The sequence below is a fragment of the Peromyscus maniculatus genome, chromosome 7 (assembly GCF_049852395.1).
Source record: "Peromyscus maniculatus bairdii isolate BWxNUB_F1_BW_parent chromosome 7, HU_Pman_BW_mat_3.1, whole genome shotgun sequence".
NCBI classification, from domain to species: domain Eukaryota; kingdom Metazoa; phylum Chordata; class Mammalia; order Rodentia; family Cricetidae; genus Peromyscus; species Peromyscus maniculatus.
Genome location: NC_134858.1, coordinates 54,216,131 through 54,237,610, shown reverse-complemented (window position 1 = coordinate 54,237,610; position 21,480 = coordinate 54,216,131). Strand labels below are relative to the sequence as shown.

General features: G+C 42.8%; 1 protein-coding gene and 1 long non-coding RNA gene across 3 annotated transcripts in view; one reads left to right on the top strand and one right to left on the bottom strand.

The window, feature by feature from the left end:
• Positions 1–1,550: 1,550 nt before the first annotated feature.
• LOC143274260 (uncharacterized) lies at positions 1,551–6,340 on the top strand. Of its 2 annotated transcripts, none has more exons than XR_013052760.1 (2): positions 1,551–4,262; positions 5,825–6,340. It is a non-coding gene; the product is annotated as an uncharacterized LOC143274260 (long non-coding RNA). The 2 variants fall into 2 exon arrangements; XR_013052761.1 differs by having other exon boundaries at positions 4,797–6,340.
• The window catches only part of Ptpn9 (protein tyrosine phosphatase non-receptor type 9), a 95,489-nt gene continuing 80,156 nt past the window's right edge, over positions 6,148–21,480 (bottom strand). Inside the window, exons 9-13 of the mRNA XM_006971545.4 lie at positions 19,773–19,839; positions 12,114–12,192; positions 10,810–10,960; positions 8,877–9,084; positions 6,148–7,972 (exon numbers count right to left, since the gene is read on the bottom strand). Coding sequence (XP_006971607.1) covers positions 7,758–7,972; positions 8,877–9,084; positions 10,810–10,960; positions 12,114–12,192; positions 19,773–19,839 — 720 coding nt within the window. The 3' untranslated portion in view covers positions 6,148–7,757. The remainder of the gene's footprint in view (positions 7,973–8,876; positions 9,085–10,809; positions 10,961–12,113; positions 12,193–19,772; positions 19,840–21,480) is intronic.

Here is a 21,480-nt window from a genome sequence, read left to right as displayed (position 1 = left end):
CCTTAATTATGGATAAGCACAGCCAGTAGAGGGACTTGCCTACATGAAATAGCCAAGGCAAGTTTATCTAAGTGCAAATCCTGAGTCTGTTCACTCCCCCACATGCTATTTCTGCATACACTCAGGCTACCATCCAAGCTGGGGCCTCTGGAGAGAACACCCTACCTTTTCCCCTGAGGCACAAACCTAACCTCCCCAATTCTAACAACAGCACTTTGTCATCATATAGTTCTAGAAAAATTGTACTCAAAGAAGCAAGATTTGTCTCCTAGCCACATACAGACATGGGTCTTTAATTCACAATGTATATTTTCAAAACTGTCACTGTCTATTACTTCATGGACATGGTATACACACCCTCATTCACAAAAAGGAACTCATTCACACACCAGAGTGTCTGGCCTATCTTTTCTTCCCCACTACTGGAATTAAAAATCATCTGCCACCCTGTGTTGATTTCCATGGGTGCAGGAAATTGAACTCAGGTCCTCATTCTTGTGGGACGAAAACTTGACTAAGCTATCTATCTCTCAAGCTGCTACCCTCCCAGCACAACACACCTTATTTATCTTTTTAAGACAGGGTTTCACATAGCGCAGGCTGGCCTAGAATTCATGATGATCCTGCCCAAGGCTCCTGAATCCTCAGTGCCAGTAATACAAATGTGAGCACATGGAACACAAATGTGTTTAGCTTTTTAACTTTTTAAAAAAATTTGAGGTAAGATCTCACTAGTGGCCTGGCCTGGACAGGACTTTGAACTCCCTCTGCTTGTGATCTTCCTGCTCAAGAGTCAGTGAGGGCCTTTGTTTCAGTTACTGATGACAGAACCTCTGACAATTATAGCACAACTCCTAGGCTTCCAGGGCTTTGTTTGGAGACAAGATCTCTCATACCCCACACTGACCGAGAACTTGCTATATAGACAAGGATGACCTTAAACTTTTTTTTATGTGCATTGGTATTTTGCTTGTGTTTATGTCTGTGTGAGGGTCCCCTGGAACTGGAGTTACAGACAGTTGTGAGCTTCCATGTGAATGCTGGGAATTGAACCCGGGTCTCCTGGAAGAGCTCTTAACCGCTAAGCCACCAATCTTGAACTTTTGATCCTTCTGCCTGTCCCCTAGATTCTGTCCTACAGTAGTAGGTGTAGTAATTTCGGGAATTGAAAATAAGTATGTCTAGCAAACAGTCAAGAGTCCTTCATTCACCTTTTCTTCCTTTTTCAAAGTCACCACACTCCTCTCCTGGCCATTTAAGTGCAAAGTCCCTGGCATTGCAGATCTCAAAGAAAAAACTCTCATCCATATCTCTCTCTCTCTCTCTCTCTCTCTCTCTCTCTCTCTCTCTCTCTCTTCAGTGGCATATGCTGCAATATTTATTATTAGAACGTTAGAATCTCTTAGTGGGTTTAAAGACTGAGGTTACTCACTAGGAAATGTCTTCTCTTCATTGACACTAGTTACCCAGGGTCACTACAATCCTAAATCAGGAAGGCAAATATAACAATAGGATATTCCCCCCAGTTTATCTGGCCTTGTATTATTGGTGGCTGGTGACTTTTTTTTTTTTAAGACAACAGGTTCCTCTGTTCAAATAAAATCTACTTGAGAAGCCCACTATCAAAGAGATAAAGGGATCCCTTGTTTGAGTAGACGTGAAGGCAGCCTGAGCATTGTCCATATTCCTTCCCCATTCCCTCAAGCTTCCTCCCAGACAGCACCCTGCAGGGTATGCACTTAAGTTGGGAAGTAAATGAAGAGATGCCACTAGATGAAATGGCTAACCTTTGCTCTGCTCTGGATCTGGCCAGACTTGAAAGTTTTAGACAAAACTCTGCAGTAGCTTAGAAAACAAGAAGAATTTAATGTGGTATACAACTACAGGGAAATCAGCCTTTGGTGACGCTAGCCACCAGAGTCCCAGTAACCATCAGGAACATATTAACTACTTTAAGCTGTTCTTTAAGAAGACACAGTATAGCTGGGCGGTGGTGGTGGCACACGCCTTTAATCCCAGCACTTGGGAGGCAGAGGCAGGCGGATCTCTGTGAGTTCGAGGCCAGCCTGGTCTCCAAAGCGAGTTCCAGGAAAGGCACAAAGCTACACAGAGAAGCCCTGTCTCGAAAAACCAAAAAAAAAAAAAAAAAAAAAAACACAGTAGCTCCCACCCTATACCTATCTTTCCTAGAGAGATTCTAGTATAGTTCTACATCTTCCAAGGCCTTAGCCTGAAGAATGTGAGTCTTAACCACTTCAGTATTTAACTGAACTTGGAGGAAAGGCACTATGATGGCTATGACTAAGTAGATGGAGATTAAACAACTTCCCAAATGCTAGATTCCTATCTAGAGAATTGTCTCCTCTGTTCAATTAAGTACAGTACAATGAAAAAAAAAAAAGTTGTTTGATGGTTACGTATGGGAAAGATAGCTCCCCCCTCAAAAAGCCTGACTCTCTGTCGAGCAGACCTTCGACTCCCACATGACCAGTGGACTGAGACCTAGACCCCAAACAAAGCTAAGACAGAGCAGGAACCCTGGGATGCTTGGCAAGGTAATTCTTTGGCTCTCAGACACCTGCCATGCCACAGAGAGCAACTGGGAAGAGAAAGACTTGGAGAGTGAAGGGTACCTCTTTCTTTCCATTCCCTCCTCCTCCTCTGGTTTTGTTTTACATTTTGAGACAGGGTCTCTTTATGTAACTTTGGCTGTCTTGGAACTTGTAATGCAAATCAGGCAGGCCTCAAACTCATAGAGATCTTGTCTGCCTCTGATGGTAGGATTAAAGATACACACCACCATACCTAGGCCTTAACCTACATTCTATCCAAGTTGGGGGTGAAATAGAAAAGAACTGAGGGAATCCAAGGAAATGGCACGAGTTTGAAAGAAGAGCCTTTGAAAATAAGATAAAATTGGGGAGATAAAGTGGAAGCTAATCCAGCCTAAGGAAGAACCTGATAATTCTAAAAAACTAGGCCTTTAGTGGACCTATAGTATGTGATTGTTTAAAGTAGCCCCTTTTAAAGAAGGAAGCTAGGACTTGGATGGGTTGAATAGGTTAAAGCCTCAGAACCACTACAGACCTCAGTCATTCTAGGAAAACCTTTCTGTCTAGCCAATTCAGCCACCTTAGTCTCAGAGCTCACCTCCCTCAGGTCACATTAATTTGCAAGTTCCTGCACTTGGGGCTGCCCCAGAGATTGAATGCATCCTTTTATGAGCAAAGCCAATTCTCCCTGGGGTCGTGAGACTACATACTCCACCAGCCACACACACCCCAGCCTCTTCCACTCCACACTCATACTCTTGCCATTGACCAGTACGTTGTAACAGACACTAGCAATGGCAGGTCTCCTAGGCTGAAGATGTGGGGGATCACTTCACACGTCGTTCTAGCTGCATGAAGGAAGCAATACAGAGCACAGAGAGATGATCCTTTGTGCCTGAGCAATTAGAAACCATAGGAATGTTAGGAGGGGGAGATAATCCAATCAGAAGCAGAAGTCTGCATAGGCCCACAGTGCTCTTCATTCCATGAACACACTTCCCGAACTTTATTGACTGTGTTATGCCCCTCCGGTCCTGAGCATTCTGAGCGTCTCTTCCTTAGGCTCACTGAGGTCTACTACCAAGCCAGGTGGGTTGCATACTCCTTTAATCCCAGCATTTGGGAGGCAGGCAGATGGATCTGAGTTCCAGGCCAGCCTGGTCTACATAGAGAAACCCTGTCTCACACAAACAAAATCCCCAAAACAAAAACCCTACCCCAGGTAGGCTCACACCGGCAATAGCTACACACAGCTGGGTGTGGGGCAAATCTGCTGTAATCCCAGCTGCATAGGAAATTCAGGCAACAGGAGCACTTAGGCCCAGAAATCTGACACCAATGTAGGCAACGCAGTGAGACCCAGTCTAAAAAAATAGGCATAGTGGCCCTTATCTGTGATCTCAGCACTCAGAAGGCTGAGTCGGGATTCTCATGATTTCTCAGAAAATAAAAATTTTAAAAATTGTAAAGTTCAAACAAATTAGAGCAGGGGAGATGCCTCAATGGATGAAGATACTAGCGAGCCTAGAAAATCTGACCACCTCCATTTGATCCCTGAAACCTAGATAAAATGCTGGCGTGCACCTGTAAACCCAACACTCATGGGAGAGATGAGAGGTAGAGAAGGGATAACAGTCCGGAAGCCACGCAGTCATCTCGCCTGGAATATACAGCATGGCAGACAAACAACCTACCTCATCAAGGTGCAAGGTGAGAATTATCCTCTTGACCCAAGTACCCATGTACATACATGTACTAAATTATTTTCTAAAAAAAATTTTAAAAGCCACCATTTTTTTTTTAATTTCAATACTAATAAAGATAACACTATTCATAATAGCAGTTTGGTGAAAACTACTGAATCCTTTTCTCTCCGGGGTTTTACTGAATATTCAGGAGACATCATTGGTTGTGACCAGAATCTTGAGACATGAGCAAATTAAGCCTCCAAAAGCCTAGGGCATCCTCTAGTCACTCAGCCACCAACTGGGTGGGCCCAGGAACTGGCACCTAGGAACTAGCGCACAACTTTGAATTGAGCATTTACAGGGCAAAGTTACAGCACGTGTGAACAAATAACAGTTCTGAATTTCCTCTTCAAGGCTTTTTATTGTTAATGCTTGTTTCCTGATATTTTACAAACCCTAAATATTTCTATAATCTCTCTAATTCAGCATATCTTTAATTTCAAATTTTAGAGATTCTGTCTTAATCTGCTACCATTTTTTTTTTCTTCTTCTTCAGACAAATGTCTCACGTAGCTGGGCTGGGCTCCTACTACCAGTATAGCCAACATTGGCCTTGAACTCCTAATCAACTTGCCTCTACCTCTCCAATACTGAGATCGAGTTCCACAACATCCAACAGTTGAGATTTGGTTAAAGTAAAAACATCAAGAAAAATGTGCTGGCATATCAAGAAACAGAGATCCCTAGAAACTTCTAATGTAAAAGGGGGCCTTTGATATACAGCATAGCAAATTAACATTATGGTATTTCAACTCTTCTGTCAGTACCTATTTTCAAGTAGTTATTGAAAGTGAATGTGTTAATATCTATAGAGTACTCTGAACAGGACCTAGAATATGGTTGGTTTCCACTGAATGTTGTTTGTTATTATTGTTATTTACAACACCCTAATATTTGCATGTTGCAGGCCATAGCTGCTCCAATGGGGCAGTGTGTCACTGGCTAATGGGTACTAAACACGTGATATGAAGAGTGTCCCTACAAGGCCAATGCTTCTTATTCCACTCCAAGAGAAAGACCAGCAGGACAGGGTTGGTGGGGTTTCTCTGGAAGCTTAACCCCTTTGGTACTGTGCAGATCTGAGGATAGACAAGAGATCCCCATCTGGGAGAATGTCACCAATTCTGTGATCTTTCAAGTCCACTACAAGGCAATGAGCTCAAGGTCAATTTACCTAAGCTGGGTGAAGCAGTATATGCCTTATAATCCCAGCCCTTGGGTGACTGAGGTAGGAGGATTGGCCTGAGTTCAAAAACAGCCTATGTGGTAAGATGCTGTCTCAAACAAACAAACAAAACAAAACCATGAACTGTCCTAGAGTTTTCAAACCAATTATACTCTAAGAGGAACAGAACAACAAAAAATCCTAACAGTCTCTAAAGACAAGTACCACTCCAGATCTGATGTCAAGAGACAGCTTGGGTTACAGTTTTAGACCAAATGATTGTATTCCTCTGGACCTCACCTTTCTCATTTATACATTATATTATTATATCATTATACACATTTCTCCTTTATAATTAGGTGAAAGACACCAGATGAAGCAGCACATGTCTGTAATCCCAACACTGGAGAAATGGAAGGAGGATGTGGAGGAAGCACAGAGGATATCCACTAGAACTGTGATGTTTCAGTGAAGTGACACAGGAGACAAAACACTTAGCACTAAGATGGCCATACAACAAGGGTTCAGTTTGTCCAAAGCTAAGACCCTAGCCACAGACATGGCAGGTGCCTCTCAGAACTGAATCTCATTGAAGCTTTGGATCCCTCTTTGCCACCCCACCTGTCCAGAACCAGCTCCTGGACTCCCTCCTCACCTTCCCAACCACAGACTGCTAAATTGATGAAGCTAAAAGTGTTTAATCATGTTGGTATATTTATATGTAAATACAAAACTGTACCACTATAAGATATTGAATATGAACATTACAATTATTTACTGAATCTGATTCAGTCCATTGATGTTAAATACAAAATGAAATGATTGTAAAAAATAAGAATATACACATTCAAAGATCTTCTTACAGTATAAAATTATTGGGTCTGACCAGCTGCCAACCTCATCATCTGGAGTAGGGAAAGGTTTAGGGATTCAGTGGGGTTTTGTATGAACACTGAGTGTTGAGAACTCTTGATTCCATTCCTGGTGAATCAGACTGGGAAAAGACAAGAACAAGTTGGATGGGCAGGGAACCAGTGATTACAGGAACTACCTCATCCAGCCAAGGGGAGCACGCTTTATAAAGGACATAGAACCCATCCAGTTTGAGGTCTAGGATCTGGCAGGCTAGCAGGCAGGGAGAGCTGGGTATCTCAGTAGACAAGGAAGAGTTGCATAAAGAAAGGGGTCTCCAACAAAAGAAAAGGGGCCCCAGTTTGTCTTCCCAGGAAGGGAATTTCATAGTAGGTTCCTCTCATTCACTCCAGGATTCTCCTTCTTTCTTTTAAGACTTCGTACCGATTAGTTTTGGCTCTGGCAGCTCTGTAAATTCATCTCTAGCCTTGGACCCCCCCAATGCTGGGGTAATAAGACAGAGTCTGGAATCACAGTGGAGGTCTGTTCCCCAAATCAGCAAAGTAAACAGAATTTGTTAGATGAAGGACAACCCATGCGAAACTGAACCAGTGTTACCCTAAGTCAGTATTGTTGACTCCCACAAGCAGAGTCCAGAGGGAAAGGGTCCAGTAAGGAAGAGGGCCTGTGGCCTGGGATAGTATGTGTGGTCTTCTCTCACTGCTCTCTGACGACGAGCATGATCCCCAACCCCAGCTAGTCCAGACTAATCAGCAGGGTCCAAGAAGCGAGGAATGCTCAACTGCAACAGGAAGCCCCAGGAACTTCTACAAAGAGTATCTGTGTGTATATGTATTTATAGAATACGACCATATTATCACATACAGTATATATTATATACACACATACATATGGATCCATACACGTAAGTACACGCGCACACACACAGAATGACAGAAAAGACTGGAATACACGCCCTATGTATAAACGTGCTTGGCACTCGGGACATTCTCTAGAATATGTAACTTGGTCAAGCTCTCTGGGCAGGAAGGTGAATGCTCACCGAACCTCCCTGTCAAATCCTAGCAAAGGGAAGGAGGAGACTTCTAGAAGAAGAATGGCATTGGGAGATAGGGGTTCCTTCCCCACTTACCTCAGGGACCCTGGCAAAAATCAACAGCCACAATTTGGTTTTAATAAGGCACAGTTCAATAGCAGGTGCTAGGAATTAAGAACACATTGCTGCTGGCCCTTTCTAGTGGCAATTGCACCACATTATCTAGCCAAAGGGAAAGGCTGCCTTGCGTGCACATGTGCGCTGGGAGACACGAGAAAGAGGCTGATCCATGGCTTCAGCGTAACTGATGGCAACCTAGAGGCTCAGCGGTGTCCAGGGTAGTTTAAGGAAGGCTGGCCAGCAGGTGGAAACTCGTGGAACAGTTATTGACCCTCCATGGCCAACAGGCTGTGACCAGAGGGGACCATGCCTTCCTTTTCTGCAAACTCCAGAATGGCCTTGTAGCAAAAGTAGTACTGCTCAGGGGTCTGGATACTGAAGGCCCTCTGTGTCCTCATGCGTGACACTGTCTGGAACACATTCAGGGTGCCAAGCTCCTCCAGCTGTGCCAGGCAGATGTCCAGTGAGCAGAAGGTACCTGAAGAAGAAAGGAAATAGTCACATGACTGTTCCTCCTTCATATTCTTCCTTTTACCAAATCACCTCGCAAGACTGGATGGATGAATTCAAAGGCAAAAGGTCTGATAGCAAGAGGACTTAGGCCTCAAAGTATCGCAGGCTGTGCTAAAGGCCAGAGAAATGACAGAGTCTCCTGTTTCTCAGAACATACATGGGGGTAACAAGACGAGGAAGTAGGTAAGTAATGCAGAGGAACTTCCGGCTTCAATACCATCAGAGCAACAGTACTTCCACAGCCAGTTTCCAGAGCTTGTACTCTCCACAGGTCTACCACAAATTTGTCCTGATTTTTCTCCCAAAGGGACCTCTGAACTCAGAGCCAGCAGCTCATACAGCACATGTCCCATTAAGCCAAAGCTATTAATCAGCTCCATAATGAAGAACACAGAAGCCACATACGATGGTACAAGCTTATAATCCCATGATTTAGGAGGTTAAGGCAAAAGGATTGCTGTGAATTCCAGGTCAGATCAGACTTCATAGTAAGACTGGTTTCAAAAAAAAAAAACAAACAAACAAAAAAAACACCCAAAACTACAAGAACAAAAAGGAAAGGAAGAGAGGGGAGGGAAAGACCAGACCAGCACATGGAAAAGAGGCTCCCAGGGAGGGCCAGCTAATCTCTCTGGGGATCACAATCATGGTGCTGACAGAGTTGACAAGGTCAGAAGACCATGATGATGGAATGTATAAAACAATTCCAAGGACGTGGTTTGTTAATTATATATTTTGACAAGTAGTATCCCCAGCATAAAGAATCCAAAAGGGCATTAAAGAGTGCTTCTCATAGAGTTTGCCACCAAGGGATTGACTGAGCTCCCCTCCTCTCCACCGCACCGGCACCGGGGTAAGAGGCACAGTACCTGTCCTGCCGATGCCCGCACTGCAGTGGACCACGATGGGCGGCTCAGGGCACTGCCCTTTGGACCGTGCTCCCAGGCTGCCGACCGCCAGGCTCTGCTGGTTTCTCACCACTCTCAGAAAGTCAATGAGAGAAGCTGCTGAGGAAGGGACACCATAATCTGGCCAGCTCAGGAACTGGAAGTGGGTCACCTGGCGTTTCTGCCGCTCCTTACATTTAAAAAAACAAAAAGGAAAAAAGAAGCAAAAGTTAATGCCATCATTCCCATCTACTGTGACTACCCTGGGTTTTTGCAGGTTCTTAACACCTTAGCATTTGGACCACAAAGGCTCCTGTCTTCTGCTCTCATCACAATTGCTTCTCTACCTCAAACCTGGAGGAAGGGCTAAATGTTTTGGGAAGACAGATCACTATATTGTAGGACCCATATTTCTTGTTTATTTTTGTAGTAAAAAAAAATAAATAAAAAGGTTTTTTTTTTGTTTTTTTTTGTTTTTTTTTTTTGGGTCTTCCCCAGGATAGTGCATACCAACTAGTTGTCCAGTGCCAGTCAGTTCTGCAAACATAATACAAGTAATTACATGGACTCAACAGGTTATATTTAGGAATATAATATGTATACAAATATATATATTTGCATACAATAACACATACATGAATATGTATATGCATGCAATAATAATTAGTGGAAAAAGCTATGCATTTGAAGAACAGGGAAGGTTTAGAGAAGGAAGAAAGGAAAGGGAGAAGTGTTGTAATTAAATTGTAATAACAAAAAAAAAATTGCTAAGCATGGTGGAACACACCTCTAAATCCCAGAATGCAGTAGGCAGAGGCAGGCAGACAGATTTCTATGACTTTGAGCCCAGCTAGTGAGCTCCAGGCCAGTCAAGGCTACAGTGAGATACATTGTCTCAAAATAGAACAATAACATATATATCTACTTATTGATTTACTCCATTTGTGTGTGCAATTACATCTATGTGTATGGGTATATGTACATGTGTGCATATGTACACATGCAAGCGAGAGAAAGAAATCAGGTGTCCTCCTCTAACACATTCTGTCTGTTCCTTTGAGTCTCTCTCTGAACCTGGAGTTCATGTAGCCACAGCTAGCCTATAAGCCCGAAAGCCCAGGAATCCTCTTGCCTCTACCTCCATCAGAGTTGTTGGTAAGTATGCATGGGGCTCCCAGTGATGCATGGGTGCCATGATCTGACTCTCCATCTCATGATAGAGTAGCAAGGACTCTAACAGCTAAGCCCTCATCTCTCTAGGCCCTTATTGGAGTATTCTGAGACAAGATCCATATTATGTAGTCCAGGCTGTTTTCAAACTTGTAATCTTGGCTCAGCCTCCTGCATGATAGGATAATAAGCATGGCTTAAGACCCAGATTCCCAATGTTGAAAGTTTTCTCTTTAATGCCACTCTTGTATTGAGACAACGACTATATAAGTTCTGAATTGAATATCTATTTTTGGAAGGGGTATGTGTGCGTGTGTGTCTATGTAGCATTGGCTTGGAACTTACTATGTAGATCAGGCTGGCCTTGAACTTATAGAGATACACCTGCCTCTGTCTCTGGAGTTCTGGGATTAAAGGCATGCACCACATAACTGGCTTTTTACATGAGTATCTTTAATTTGTTTACAGAAAAAACAAAAGCAATTTATAGCCTCCATAAAATCCTGCCTATTCTCTCTAGAAATGTTCTTTTTCTGTTTTTGTTTTGTTGAAACAGGAACTCAATATGTAGTCCTGGATGGCCTGAAACTCCTACATAGGCCAGGCTGACGTTGAACTCACGGATATCCGCCTGCCTGTTCTTGCTGAGTGCTAAGATTAACAGTATGCATCACACACTCAATGAGAATCTCTTTAAGGAGCTTGCCTAGTTTACAAACCCTGAGAAAATCGAAGCTCCACTTACCTCCGTGTTGTGAATTTCGAGCGTCGTTTTCTTGTAATGGTTCATGTCCTCCACTCCTAGATTGGTGACCGTGAGGCAGCCAAATCGGACCCGTGAGTCTTTCTCTAGAGGCCAGTACTGGCCACACTTTCTCCTGCCGCCTTCCTCAAAGCTGGAGGCAAACAGAGCAAATCAAGCCTTCACTCTTCACCAGCAATGAGCTTCTTCCCACCACCAACTGCGGAGCTCAGGGGCGGCAATGTCATCCACGCCGCTCCCGGAGTCTACTACTGACACTCCCCAAACCAGAAGGGGAACTCCCCACTCTAAGCAGATGTTAACACAGCTGAAGTTCCTACACAGGTCCAACTGGCAGCCATGCATGGTGCATTGACTATATCTTCTCACTTAACTGAGATAAATGCAGCAGCAGAAACATAGTGAGGACCAGACTTAAGCCACTGCTCAGTTTCTTCTCCACTAAGGGCGCTTGGCTGAGACAGGACAGGGAAAGACAACTCATGGACATGACTAAGAGGTCCATAGACTTCATCTCACCATTGCTCCATGGCCTCAGAATACTTTGAGGTGGTACTCAGGTAGGTACTTAGCTACAGATGGCAGTTAACAGTGCCCTGAGGAAGGAAACTGAGCAAACATTTTGTCTTCCTTCTTTCCTACCTTCCTTTCGATATCTGAGACAGGGTTTGTCTGTGTAGCCCTGGCCATCCTGGAACTCACTCTATAGACCAGGCTGGCCTGAAATTCGCCTACCTAGGCCTCCCAAGTGCTGGGATTAAAGGCATGCACCACCACTGCCCGGCCATCATCTTTTCATTCTTTTTCATCTGAAATAGGTTATAATTAATGATGAAACTAATAAAAAATGAAATTTCCTAAATCTGGCAGAATTGCCAAATTTCAAAAACAACCCTTCATTCAGAACTTCCTGACTCATGTTTCAACTCTCTTTTCTCTGTTCCCTTACAGGTAGATATGAAGAGGAAAGCAGTCAAAGAAAGAGGGATATGAAAAGCAAAGTGACCTGGTAATTCAGCAGCCAGGAAGACATCTTTCCTCTTGAGAAAAGAGCCAGCTTAAAGGTGAGCTGCTTCTGCTTCATAGCACTTCCATTAGGGAATTGGGCCAGGAGCCAGGCTTTCATTAGCACTGGGTCCCCAGAACTAGGATGAAGTGTCTCAAGGCTAGCCCTTTCTCCACCATGGCCTAGCATGTTAACTAGAGATGCCATGGCTTTCCTAGTCACTCAAGCATACGGTCAGGGTAGAGGCAGGGAGTCTATAGACAAAAGAAGACTAACTCACCGGGTAGTCATTACAATCACCAAAACTTTTTGCTCCCAAACCATGAGCCAGAAGTCACGATAGGTATTCTCCAAAGGGCCTGGAATGAAAGGAGAAGACAAAGAACAGGAGCTTCAGAAACACACCTGTCTTTCTTCCAAACAGGAACTCCAAAGCACAGATGTGAGCTCCCTGCTTTCTGTCTTCTGTTGTTACTGTTTTTCTGATAGGGTCTCTCATAGACTCAGACTCACTATGTACTCCAGCATGACCCTGAACTCCTGTTCCTCAGGTCTCTACCTCCCAAGTGCTGCAGTTACAAGTATTCATATGAGCCACAACAGACTCCCTGTTCTTGTTTCTGCTTATTCACAGGTCCTCAAACCAACCATAACATGTCTATATAAGTGAGTATTAGAAGAACAGAATGATCTGGCTGGAGAGGTGGCTAAGCAGTTGAAAACTCACACTGCTTTTGCAGCGGACGGAAATTCAATTCCCAGCACCCATATGAGGTATCTCACAGTCTGCAACTCCATCTCCAAGGGATCCAACACCCTCTTCTGACATCCACAGGAACTTGCACTCACATGCACATACCCACATACAAACATGCATATACATGATTAAAAATAAAATAAATCAGGGCTAGAAAAACCAGTGGTTAAGACCACTTTTGGGGGTGGGGGGCTGGAGACATGGTGCAGTGGTTAAGAGCACATGCTATTCTTCTAGAGAACCTGGGTTCAATTCTCAGCACCCACATGGCAGTTTACAACTGTTTATAACTCCAAAATCTAATACCCTCACACAAACATACATGCAGGCAAAACACCAATGCACATAAAATAAAAATAAATAAATTTAAAAATAAATAAATGTAATTAAAAAAAAAAAAGACCACTTTTTGATCTTGCAAAGGAACTGCGTTAAATTCCAAGCAACCATGGGGCAGCTAAAAGCATTCGTAACACTAATTCAGGAGGATCTGATGCCCTCTTCTGGTCTCTCTGGGCACTTCATGCATGTGGTACTAGACATACAAGCAGGCAAAATACGTATACACATAAAATAAAATTTATTGATTGATTGATTGATGTACTTATTTTTGGTTTTTTGAGACAGGGTTTCTCTGTGTAGCTTTCCACCTTTCCTGGAACTCATGCTGTAGCCCAGGCTGGCCTCAAGCTCACAGAGATCTACTTGTCTCTGCCTCCCGAGTGCTTTGATTAAAGGCGTGTACCACCACCACCACCACCACCACCACCACCACCACCACCCGGCATAAAAATAAAATGTTAAAGATAAATAGAATGAAAATTCACAAAAAATAAAAGGAAACGAAATGTTCATGTTAAAAGATGTCTGAGTGAGCTCCATGCAGGAGGCATCGTTAATGACCTGCAGAGCCTCAGCAAGCACATCTGCAGTGACAGTGTCCCGGTGCCGTCTGTTTCTACCTCATAACACATTAACTACTAAACCACCGTCTCAATCCCTTCTGACTGGGACCTAGTCTTCAAAATTGCCATGATCCTTCAACTTGCTTACGTACTTACCCTCCCTCCTTCCTATTCCTGTTTTGAGACAAGGTCCTACTCTATAGCTCAGACAGGCCTCGAACTTGGGATCCTTCTGCCTCAGATGCCAGTGTGCAAACATTAGGCACATGCCACCATGCCCAGCTTTCTTTCTCAATTTTCTTATCTCTAATAAATATTCTTTGTTAAAACTATTATCACCCCTATTGTTTCCGTTAGTAAGTGGGGGAGGGGAAGCGCGTGTGCCACAGTGCACATGTGGATGTCAGAGGACCCTAATGCAGAGAGCTTGTATTTGAAGTCTGCTTTCTCCTCCCGCCTTATAGGGGTCCAGGAGATTTGATTCAGGTCACCAGTCCTGCACCACAAGCACCTGTACTGTCTGAGCTGTTTCACTCACCCCAATACTGGTACTCATTTATTCTTCTCAACAGCTGAGTCAACTTTAACACACCCATCCCCATCATTTCCAGAAGGTGTCAAGTGAATTCTGATAATTTTTTGCTCCTGGAATGTTTTTGCTTTTATCTTTTAACGCCTGCCATCTCCCCTGCTCCTTATACTAAGTTTCACTGACATGAGGACTTTATCATTTTTTTCTAAGTTACTAATACCATTCTAATGTATTTTTTTAAGACTATCTCTTTCCCCTTACAATTTAATACTAAAAAATAGCTTCATCGTAATACAGCACTGTATCTCTGAGTCTATTCCTTTGTACTGTCTCCCTCACCTATAATACCATTCCATTTTTATCCATTTTTAAGATTTATTACATTTTTATTTATGTGTACGTGTGTGCTTCTCTGTAGGAGTTCATTCCAAATGTGTGTGGGTACCTGCGGAGGTCAGAAGAGGGTGTCAGAGCCCCTAGACCTAGAGTTACAGACAGTTATGAGCCTTCCCATATAGTTACTGGGAACTGAACTCTGGGAGAGCAGCAAATGCTGAACCATCTCTCCAGCCCCTCTATCTATTTTTAAGTGCTGAATCTTCCTCCGGGCTCTTTTTGACCAGGACACTCAAGGGACTTCCTCTCCCCTAAACTCTGGATGACATGGCTGGTCCTAAATACTTTAACCATTTAAATTATAGCATCTTACATCAGACATTTAAGAAAATCCCCACTTTAGTAAATAGGGTATGAAGGACAAATGCCCTTTGTGAAACTGTCCTCTTCTAATTAGAACCTGTACAATGATAAGCATTCTTCAACAACTTCTCAAGATGATTCTTTAGGACTTCCCAGTGTTTTCTCTCTCCATTTTCCGAGAAGCAGGGTAATATCAAGGATAATCTGAAATGGAAAGACCACTGGTTCCACTATTTCTGCGAAAGTCTTTTTGTAAGCAGTAACATTTTTTTGTGTGAAAGATTGAAAGAGTGTACATGTGTTCATATAGCCACTCCTGTATGCTCGTTGAATCCACTGCCGTCCACACCGGTTTGGGTTTAGTGGTACTGTTGTTCTAAAACAGGCTCTCTCATTGGGACCTGCCCATTAGGTTAGCGTGGGTAGCCAAGCCCCAGGGATCCTACTACCTCTGCCTCATTAGTGCTGGGCTAACAAATGCCTGACAATAGCACCCACATGGTGGCTCACCACCATCTGTCCCTCCAGTTCCAGGGGACCTGGTGCTGTCTTCTGGAATCCACTGTCACAGCATGCATGCATTTACATGCACGTAAGCAAAACACTCATACATAGCCAGGCAGTGGTGGCATACAACTTTAATCCCAGCACTCCTGGACAGGTGGGTCTCTGTGAGTTCAAGGCCAGCTTGGTCTACAGAACGAGATCCAGGACAGGCAACAAAAGTACACAGAAATACCGGATGGTGGTGGCGCATGCCTTTAACCCCAGCACTTGGGAGGCAGAGCCAGGCGGATCTCTATGAGTTCGAGGCCAGCCTGGGCTACCAAGTGAGTTCCAGGTAAGGCATAAAGCTACACAGGGAAACCCTGTCTCAAAAAACCAAAAAAAAAAAAAAGTACACAGAAAAACCCTGTCTCAATAATCAAAAAAAAAACAAAAACAAAAAAAAAAACAAAACACTAAACTAAACTAAATTCATACATGTAAAACAAGAAAATAAATCTTTAAAAACAAAAACTGAGAAAAGAGGTGAGAGGAGTGCCAGCCTATTCTACAAAGCCAGACTCTATCTCAACAAAGGCAGATAGATAGATAGATAGATAGATAGATAGATAGATAGATAGATAGATAGATAGATAGACAGACAAACAGACAGACAGAGATGGATAAAAGGGTATTATTTCAGAGCTGGAGAGATAGCTCAGTGGTTAAGAGCACTATCTGTTCCTTCAGAGGATCCAGCTTCAGTTCCTGGCACCCACAGAGTAGCTCACAACCGCTCCAATTCCAGAGGATCTGATGCCCTTCTCCGACTTCTGTAGACAAGGCATATATGTGGTACACAGACATAAATTCGGGCAAAATACACTTATATAATAAAAATGAGAAGGAAAAGAATTTTGAATGATCAGGACAGAGAGGAGGCAGTATAGCTTAGTGGTAGAGCTTATGCTTAGCATGCCCAGAGCTCTGGGTTCAGTTACCAGATGCAAAAGTAAGAAGAAAGATCCTAATTTGGGGCACTTATCTTTTTCTTCTAAATCTTTCTCTTGTGACTTTAAAGAAGTTAAGTCTCTCTACCTACCAACTTTGGATTTTTTATCTGGTTTATCAGGTATTCTGACTGCTAAGCTGTCCCATTTCTAACAATAGTTTTGGGTTTAGGGGGTCTTTTGTAACAAAGTCTCACTATGTGGCACAGGCCAGTCATGAACTTATGATTCTACTGCCTCTATCTCCAGCTAGTATCATCCTTCCTTAGACATTGCTAATGATTTGAATATAAAAAACAAAGTATATGAGAGTACATGTGGGTCAGTGGTAGAACACTTGCTTGTCCTATGTAAAGCCCTGGGTTTGATCACCAGAACTGGGGGTGGGGTGGGGTGAGGATCCAATATATGTGAGAGACACTAGTAGCATTTGGATAAGACTGGAATTTAGAGCTGCAGAAAAGTGTTTTTATTGCCTTCTTCATGTTCATATTATAGTAATGCATATCTGTTGTGATATATTTAGAAAATGAAGATAAAACTCATTAACTCCTAGATCAAGTGATAATGTTAACATTTTGCAGCATCTCCAAGACTCTTTCTATGAAAACTTATAGATACAGGCAAATAAAACAGTTAACAAAATAAGCCTTCCTCACCCCACGCCACCCCTGTCCCTGCAATAGTAAATCTTTTTTATGTACCTTTCCATGACAAAACCTACAACTCTTGAGACTGGAGAAATAGCTCAACAGTTAGGAGTGCTAGCTGATCTTCCACAGGACCTGAGTTTCAGTCCCAGCACGATCGTGGCGTTCACAACCATCTGTAACTACCGTTTCAGGGGTCCAATACCTCATCTGGCTGCCACTGGTGCCAGACATGCAAATGTCATACAGAAATACCTATTAAGCATACAACCATACATGTAAAATAAAATCTAAAATAACCCCCCTCCCCTGAGACAGGGTTTCTCTGTGTAACAGCTCTGGCTATACTGAAACTCACTCTGCAGACCAGGCTGGCCTTGAACACAAAGATTCACCTGCCTCTGCCTACTGAGTGCTAGAATTAAAGGTGTGTGCCACCACCATATGGCATAAAACTGTACAGCTTTTATAATTGTATTTATTGGTTATGTGAATTTTGGGTATGCTGCAATTTAGTGCATATAGGCTTTTTTGTTTTGTCTTTTTAAAAAAATTTATTTTTTTACGTATGAGGGCTCTGTCTGCATGTACACATGCATGCCAGAAGAGGGCACCAGATCCTATTTTAGATGGTAGTGAGCCACCATGTGGTTGCTGGGAATTGAACTTGGGACCTCTGGAAGAGCAGCCAGTGCTCTTAACTACTAAACCACCTCAGAAGCCCTGCAAAGAAGAAATTCTAATATTATAAAATGTTAGTCCAGGCTGGACCTGCCTGTAATCCCAGCATTTGGAAGGAGGAGGCAGCAACATAAGGAATTCAAAGTCATTCTCAACTATATAGGGAGTTCCAGCCAGCCTAGCTTACATAAGACCACTTTTACAACCACAAAATTAAAATAAAAGATGTTAGTGAAGCTCATGCCTATAATTTCCAGGAGGAGATTGTAGTTACGACTTGGGAGATTGGGGCAGGAGGATCACTGTGAGTTATAGACCAGCCTGAACACTATCTCAAAACAAACAAACAACAAAAACGCCAAGGAGTTAGCAACTGCTTAGTTGGTAATGTGCTTACTGTGTGAGGGTCTGAGCTGATTCCTAGTACCCACCATCTCTGCAACCCATGTCTCTGCTAGAGTCACTGATGTGTAACACCACAGTCAGCAAGTTCCAAACCAACAAGGGCTTCACAGTAAACCCTGACTGCAAAAGACAAAGAAAGGGGCCGGGGAAATGGCTCATTGCCACACAAGCATGAAGACTTCAAATCGAATCCCAGGAACTCACATAAAAGACAGGCGTGGATGTACATGCTTGTGACTCCAGCACTGGGAGGGAAAGGAAGGCTCTCTAGAGCTTAAGGTCCACCAGCCTAGCTCCAAGTTCAGTGAGAGACCCTGTCTAAAAGGAACAAGGTGGAGGAAGATAGAGGTCACCTGACATCCTCCTCTAGATCTGCTCCCACACAAAAATAAACATACTCACAAGTGTCCATATACCACACATATACGAGTGGACGTCCGTAGATGCAAAGTCAGTGGTTACTTTGACAGAGAAGAACCACTCCACTGAGATGGCTTCTAAGAACTACTGAGCTGGACATTGATTCAAATCTGGTTCTGCTACTACCTTCATTTTCAAGGTCAGCTAACCAATTGGGTTTTAGTGTGCTTAACTAAACACACACACACACACACACACACACACACACACACACACACACACACACAAACACACTAAAATTTAAAAAAAATTTCACACATTTACTTTAATAACCAGAGATTATAAAACTAAGATATAACACAAATTCTTAATGGATGACCTATTAGAACTATTACTAGTATGCATATATGTGTATATAAGAACCAGACCACTAGAGTCATGTATGGTAGCTGAAGCATAAAATCCCAGAAATCGGAAGGCAGAGGCAGAAGGATCAGGAGTTCAGTCATCCTTAGCTACACAGCAAGTATGTAAGAGCCTGAGGTAGATGAGACCCTGCTCCCAAAACGCGCGTGCGCGCGCGTGTGTGTGTGCGTGTGTGTGTGTGTGTGTACCTATATATGCACATGCATACCTATTTATTTGTACATTCCCTTTATATATCATTAAAGTACCACCCAATGGAACACAGATATAACCTTAACTGATAGGAAATCTACAACTGTCCCAGTAATTTGTCCTTAATTCCACTTTCTCCCCGTAGAGGACACATAATAAGCCCCACATTCTTTCTTTCTTTCTTTGGCAATCTAGAACAGTTCTCTTCCTTTTTTCATTTTTCATGACATTAACTTTAAAGAATTTGAACAACTTACTTTTTTTTCTTTTTAACATAGGGTCTCTCTGTGTAACCCAGGCTTGCCTCCAATTAACTATACAGAACAGGTAGGCTTTGAACTTGGGATTCTCTGAGTCATGGTATTACAAACATGCACATACCAACATGCCTACCTACACTGAAAAAAAAAAAAAACAGAAAAAAAGAAAAAGAAATCATCTGGAGGCTGGAAAGAATGGCTCAACAGCTAAGAATGTTTGCTGCTCAATCCTGAGGAATAGATTTTGGATTTTAGCATCGATATAAAAGCTGGACATGGGGGCTGGAAAGAGAGCTCAGTGGTGAAGAACACTTGCTGCCTTCTCCAAGGACCCAGGTTTGATTCCCAGTACCCATATGGCAGCTTACAACCATGTGTAATTCCAGATCCAGGTCTAGGAGATCTGACACCCTCTTCTGGTTTATACGTACACCAGGCATACACATGGTCCACAGACTTACATGTAGACCAAACACTCACACACATATAATTAAATAAAATTAAAAAAAAATCATCTGAAATGAGGAACCATATGCAGGAGGCACAAAATCAATACGTAATGCTAAATCAGCTTACCTTGTGTACCAATATAAGCATTCTTCTGCTTGTAGCCATCCATGAAACTGGCATTGATGTAATCTGTCTAATAATAAAAGGGAGACATTATTGCAAGTGCATGAACACACCATTTGGATCACAAAATAATGTATGTGCTGGCTAAGTTCAATTCAAGATGTGGATAGTCTCTTCCTGTCAAACAGTAAGTGAAAAGTAACAGGGGGCGAAAATCGTGATTTACCTTTATTGGTAATGAAATGGAGTAAAGAGGAGTCAGGGTATAGGTGAGTAGAAGAGTGCTTCTGTGGGCTACTGTTCCACTCCAGAAAATGTATTAGAACAGATAGATAGATAGATAGGTAGGTAGATAGATAGATAGATAGATAGATAGATAGATAGATAGATAGATAGAGCGCAGACACACAGATTATCATAGCAGCCCTTTCATCAAATCATAGACAAAAAGTAAGTCCTACATAGTGCCGTGCCTGTAATCCCAGCACTCAAGATGCAGAGGCTGGAGCATCACTTCAAGGTGAAAGGCTACCCCTTGTCTACAACGATGAGTGCTGTGGGATAATGGTTTTTTGGTTATTTTGGGTTTTTTTTTTTGTTTTTTTTTTTGGCTTTTTTGAGACAGTGTTTCTCTGTGTTGTTTTAGTGCCTTTCCTGGATGTAGCTCTGTAGACCAGGCTAGCCTTGAACTCACAGAGATCCACCTGCCTCTGCCTCCAGAGTGCTGGGATTAAAGGTATGCACCACCACTGCCGCCGTCGGGATAATGCTTTCATACACTGGTTTAATAAAATGCTGACTGGCCAGTAGGTATAGGTGGCGCAAGCAGATGAGAATAATTCTGGGAAGAGAAAGGGTAGAGTCAGGAGTTGCCAGCCAGACACATAGGAAGCAAGATGACAAGGCAGAAATGAAAAAAGGTACCAACCCACATGGCTAAACACAGATAAGAATTATGGATTAAATTAAATGTAAGAGCTAGTCAATAATAAGCCTGAGCTAATGGTCCAGCAGTTATAATTAACATAAGCCTCTGTGTAGTTACTTGGGTATGAGCAGCTATGGGACCAGGCAGGACACAGGAAAATCTCCTGACTACAGGTAAGTTCTAAGCCAACAGAGCTACACAGTGAAATCCTCTCTTTAAAATGAAAACTTGCCAGGCGGTGGTGGCGCACGCCTTTAATCCCAGCACTCACTCGGGAGGCAGAGGCAGGGGGATCTCTGTGAGTTCGAGTCCAGCCTGGTCTACAAAGTGAGTTCCAAGAAAGGCTCAAAGCTACACAGAGAAACCTTGTCTCGAAAAACCAAAAATAAATAAATAAACTAACAAATAAGTAAATAATAAAATGAAAACTTATAATAATAAAAACCAAAACACCTCAAAATAGAACAAAGACCCAAAGAAAGACATTAAAATGATTAAACTCTCATAAGAAAGCAGGCTGAGCAAGCCATGAGGGGCAAGCCAGTAAGGCACACTTCTCCATGGTCTCTGCTTCAGGTCCTGCCTCCAGGTCCTTGCCTTGGATTCCCCTGATGATGGATTGTAACATGGAAGCATACGCCAAATAAATTCTTTCCTCAAGTTCCTTTAAGTCAGTGTTTATCATAGCAACAGAAGAACAAACTAATATACCCCTAAAACTAAAAAAAAAAAAAAAGACATAATTTTCAAAAACTTAAGTCTAGGCTGCGGCTATGACTCGGG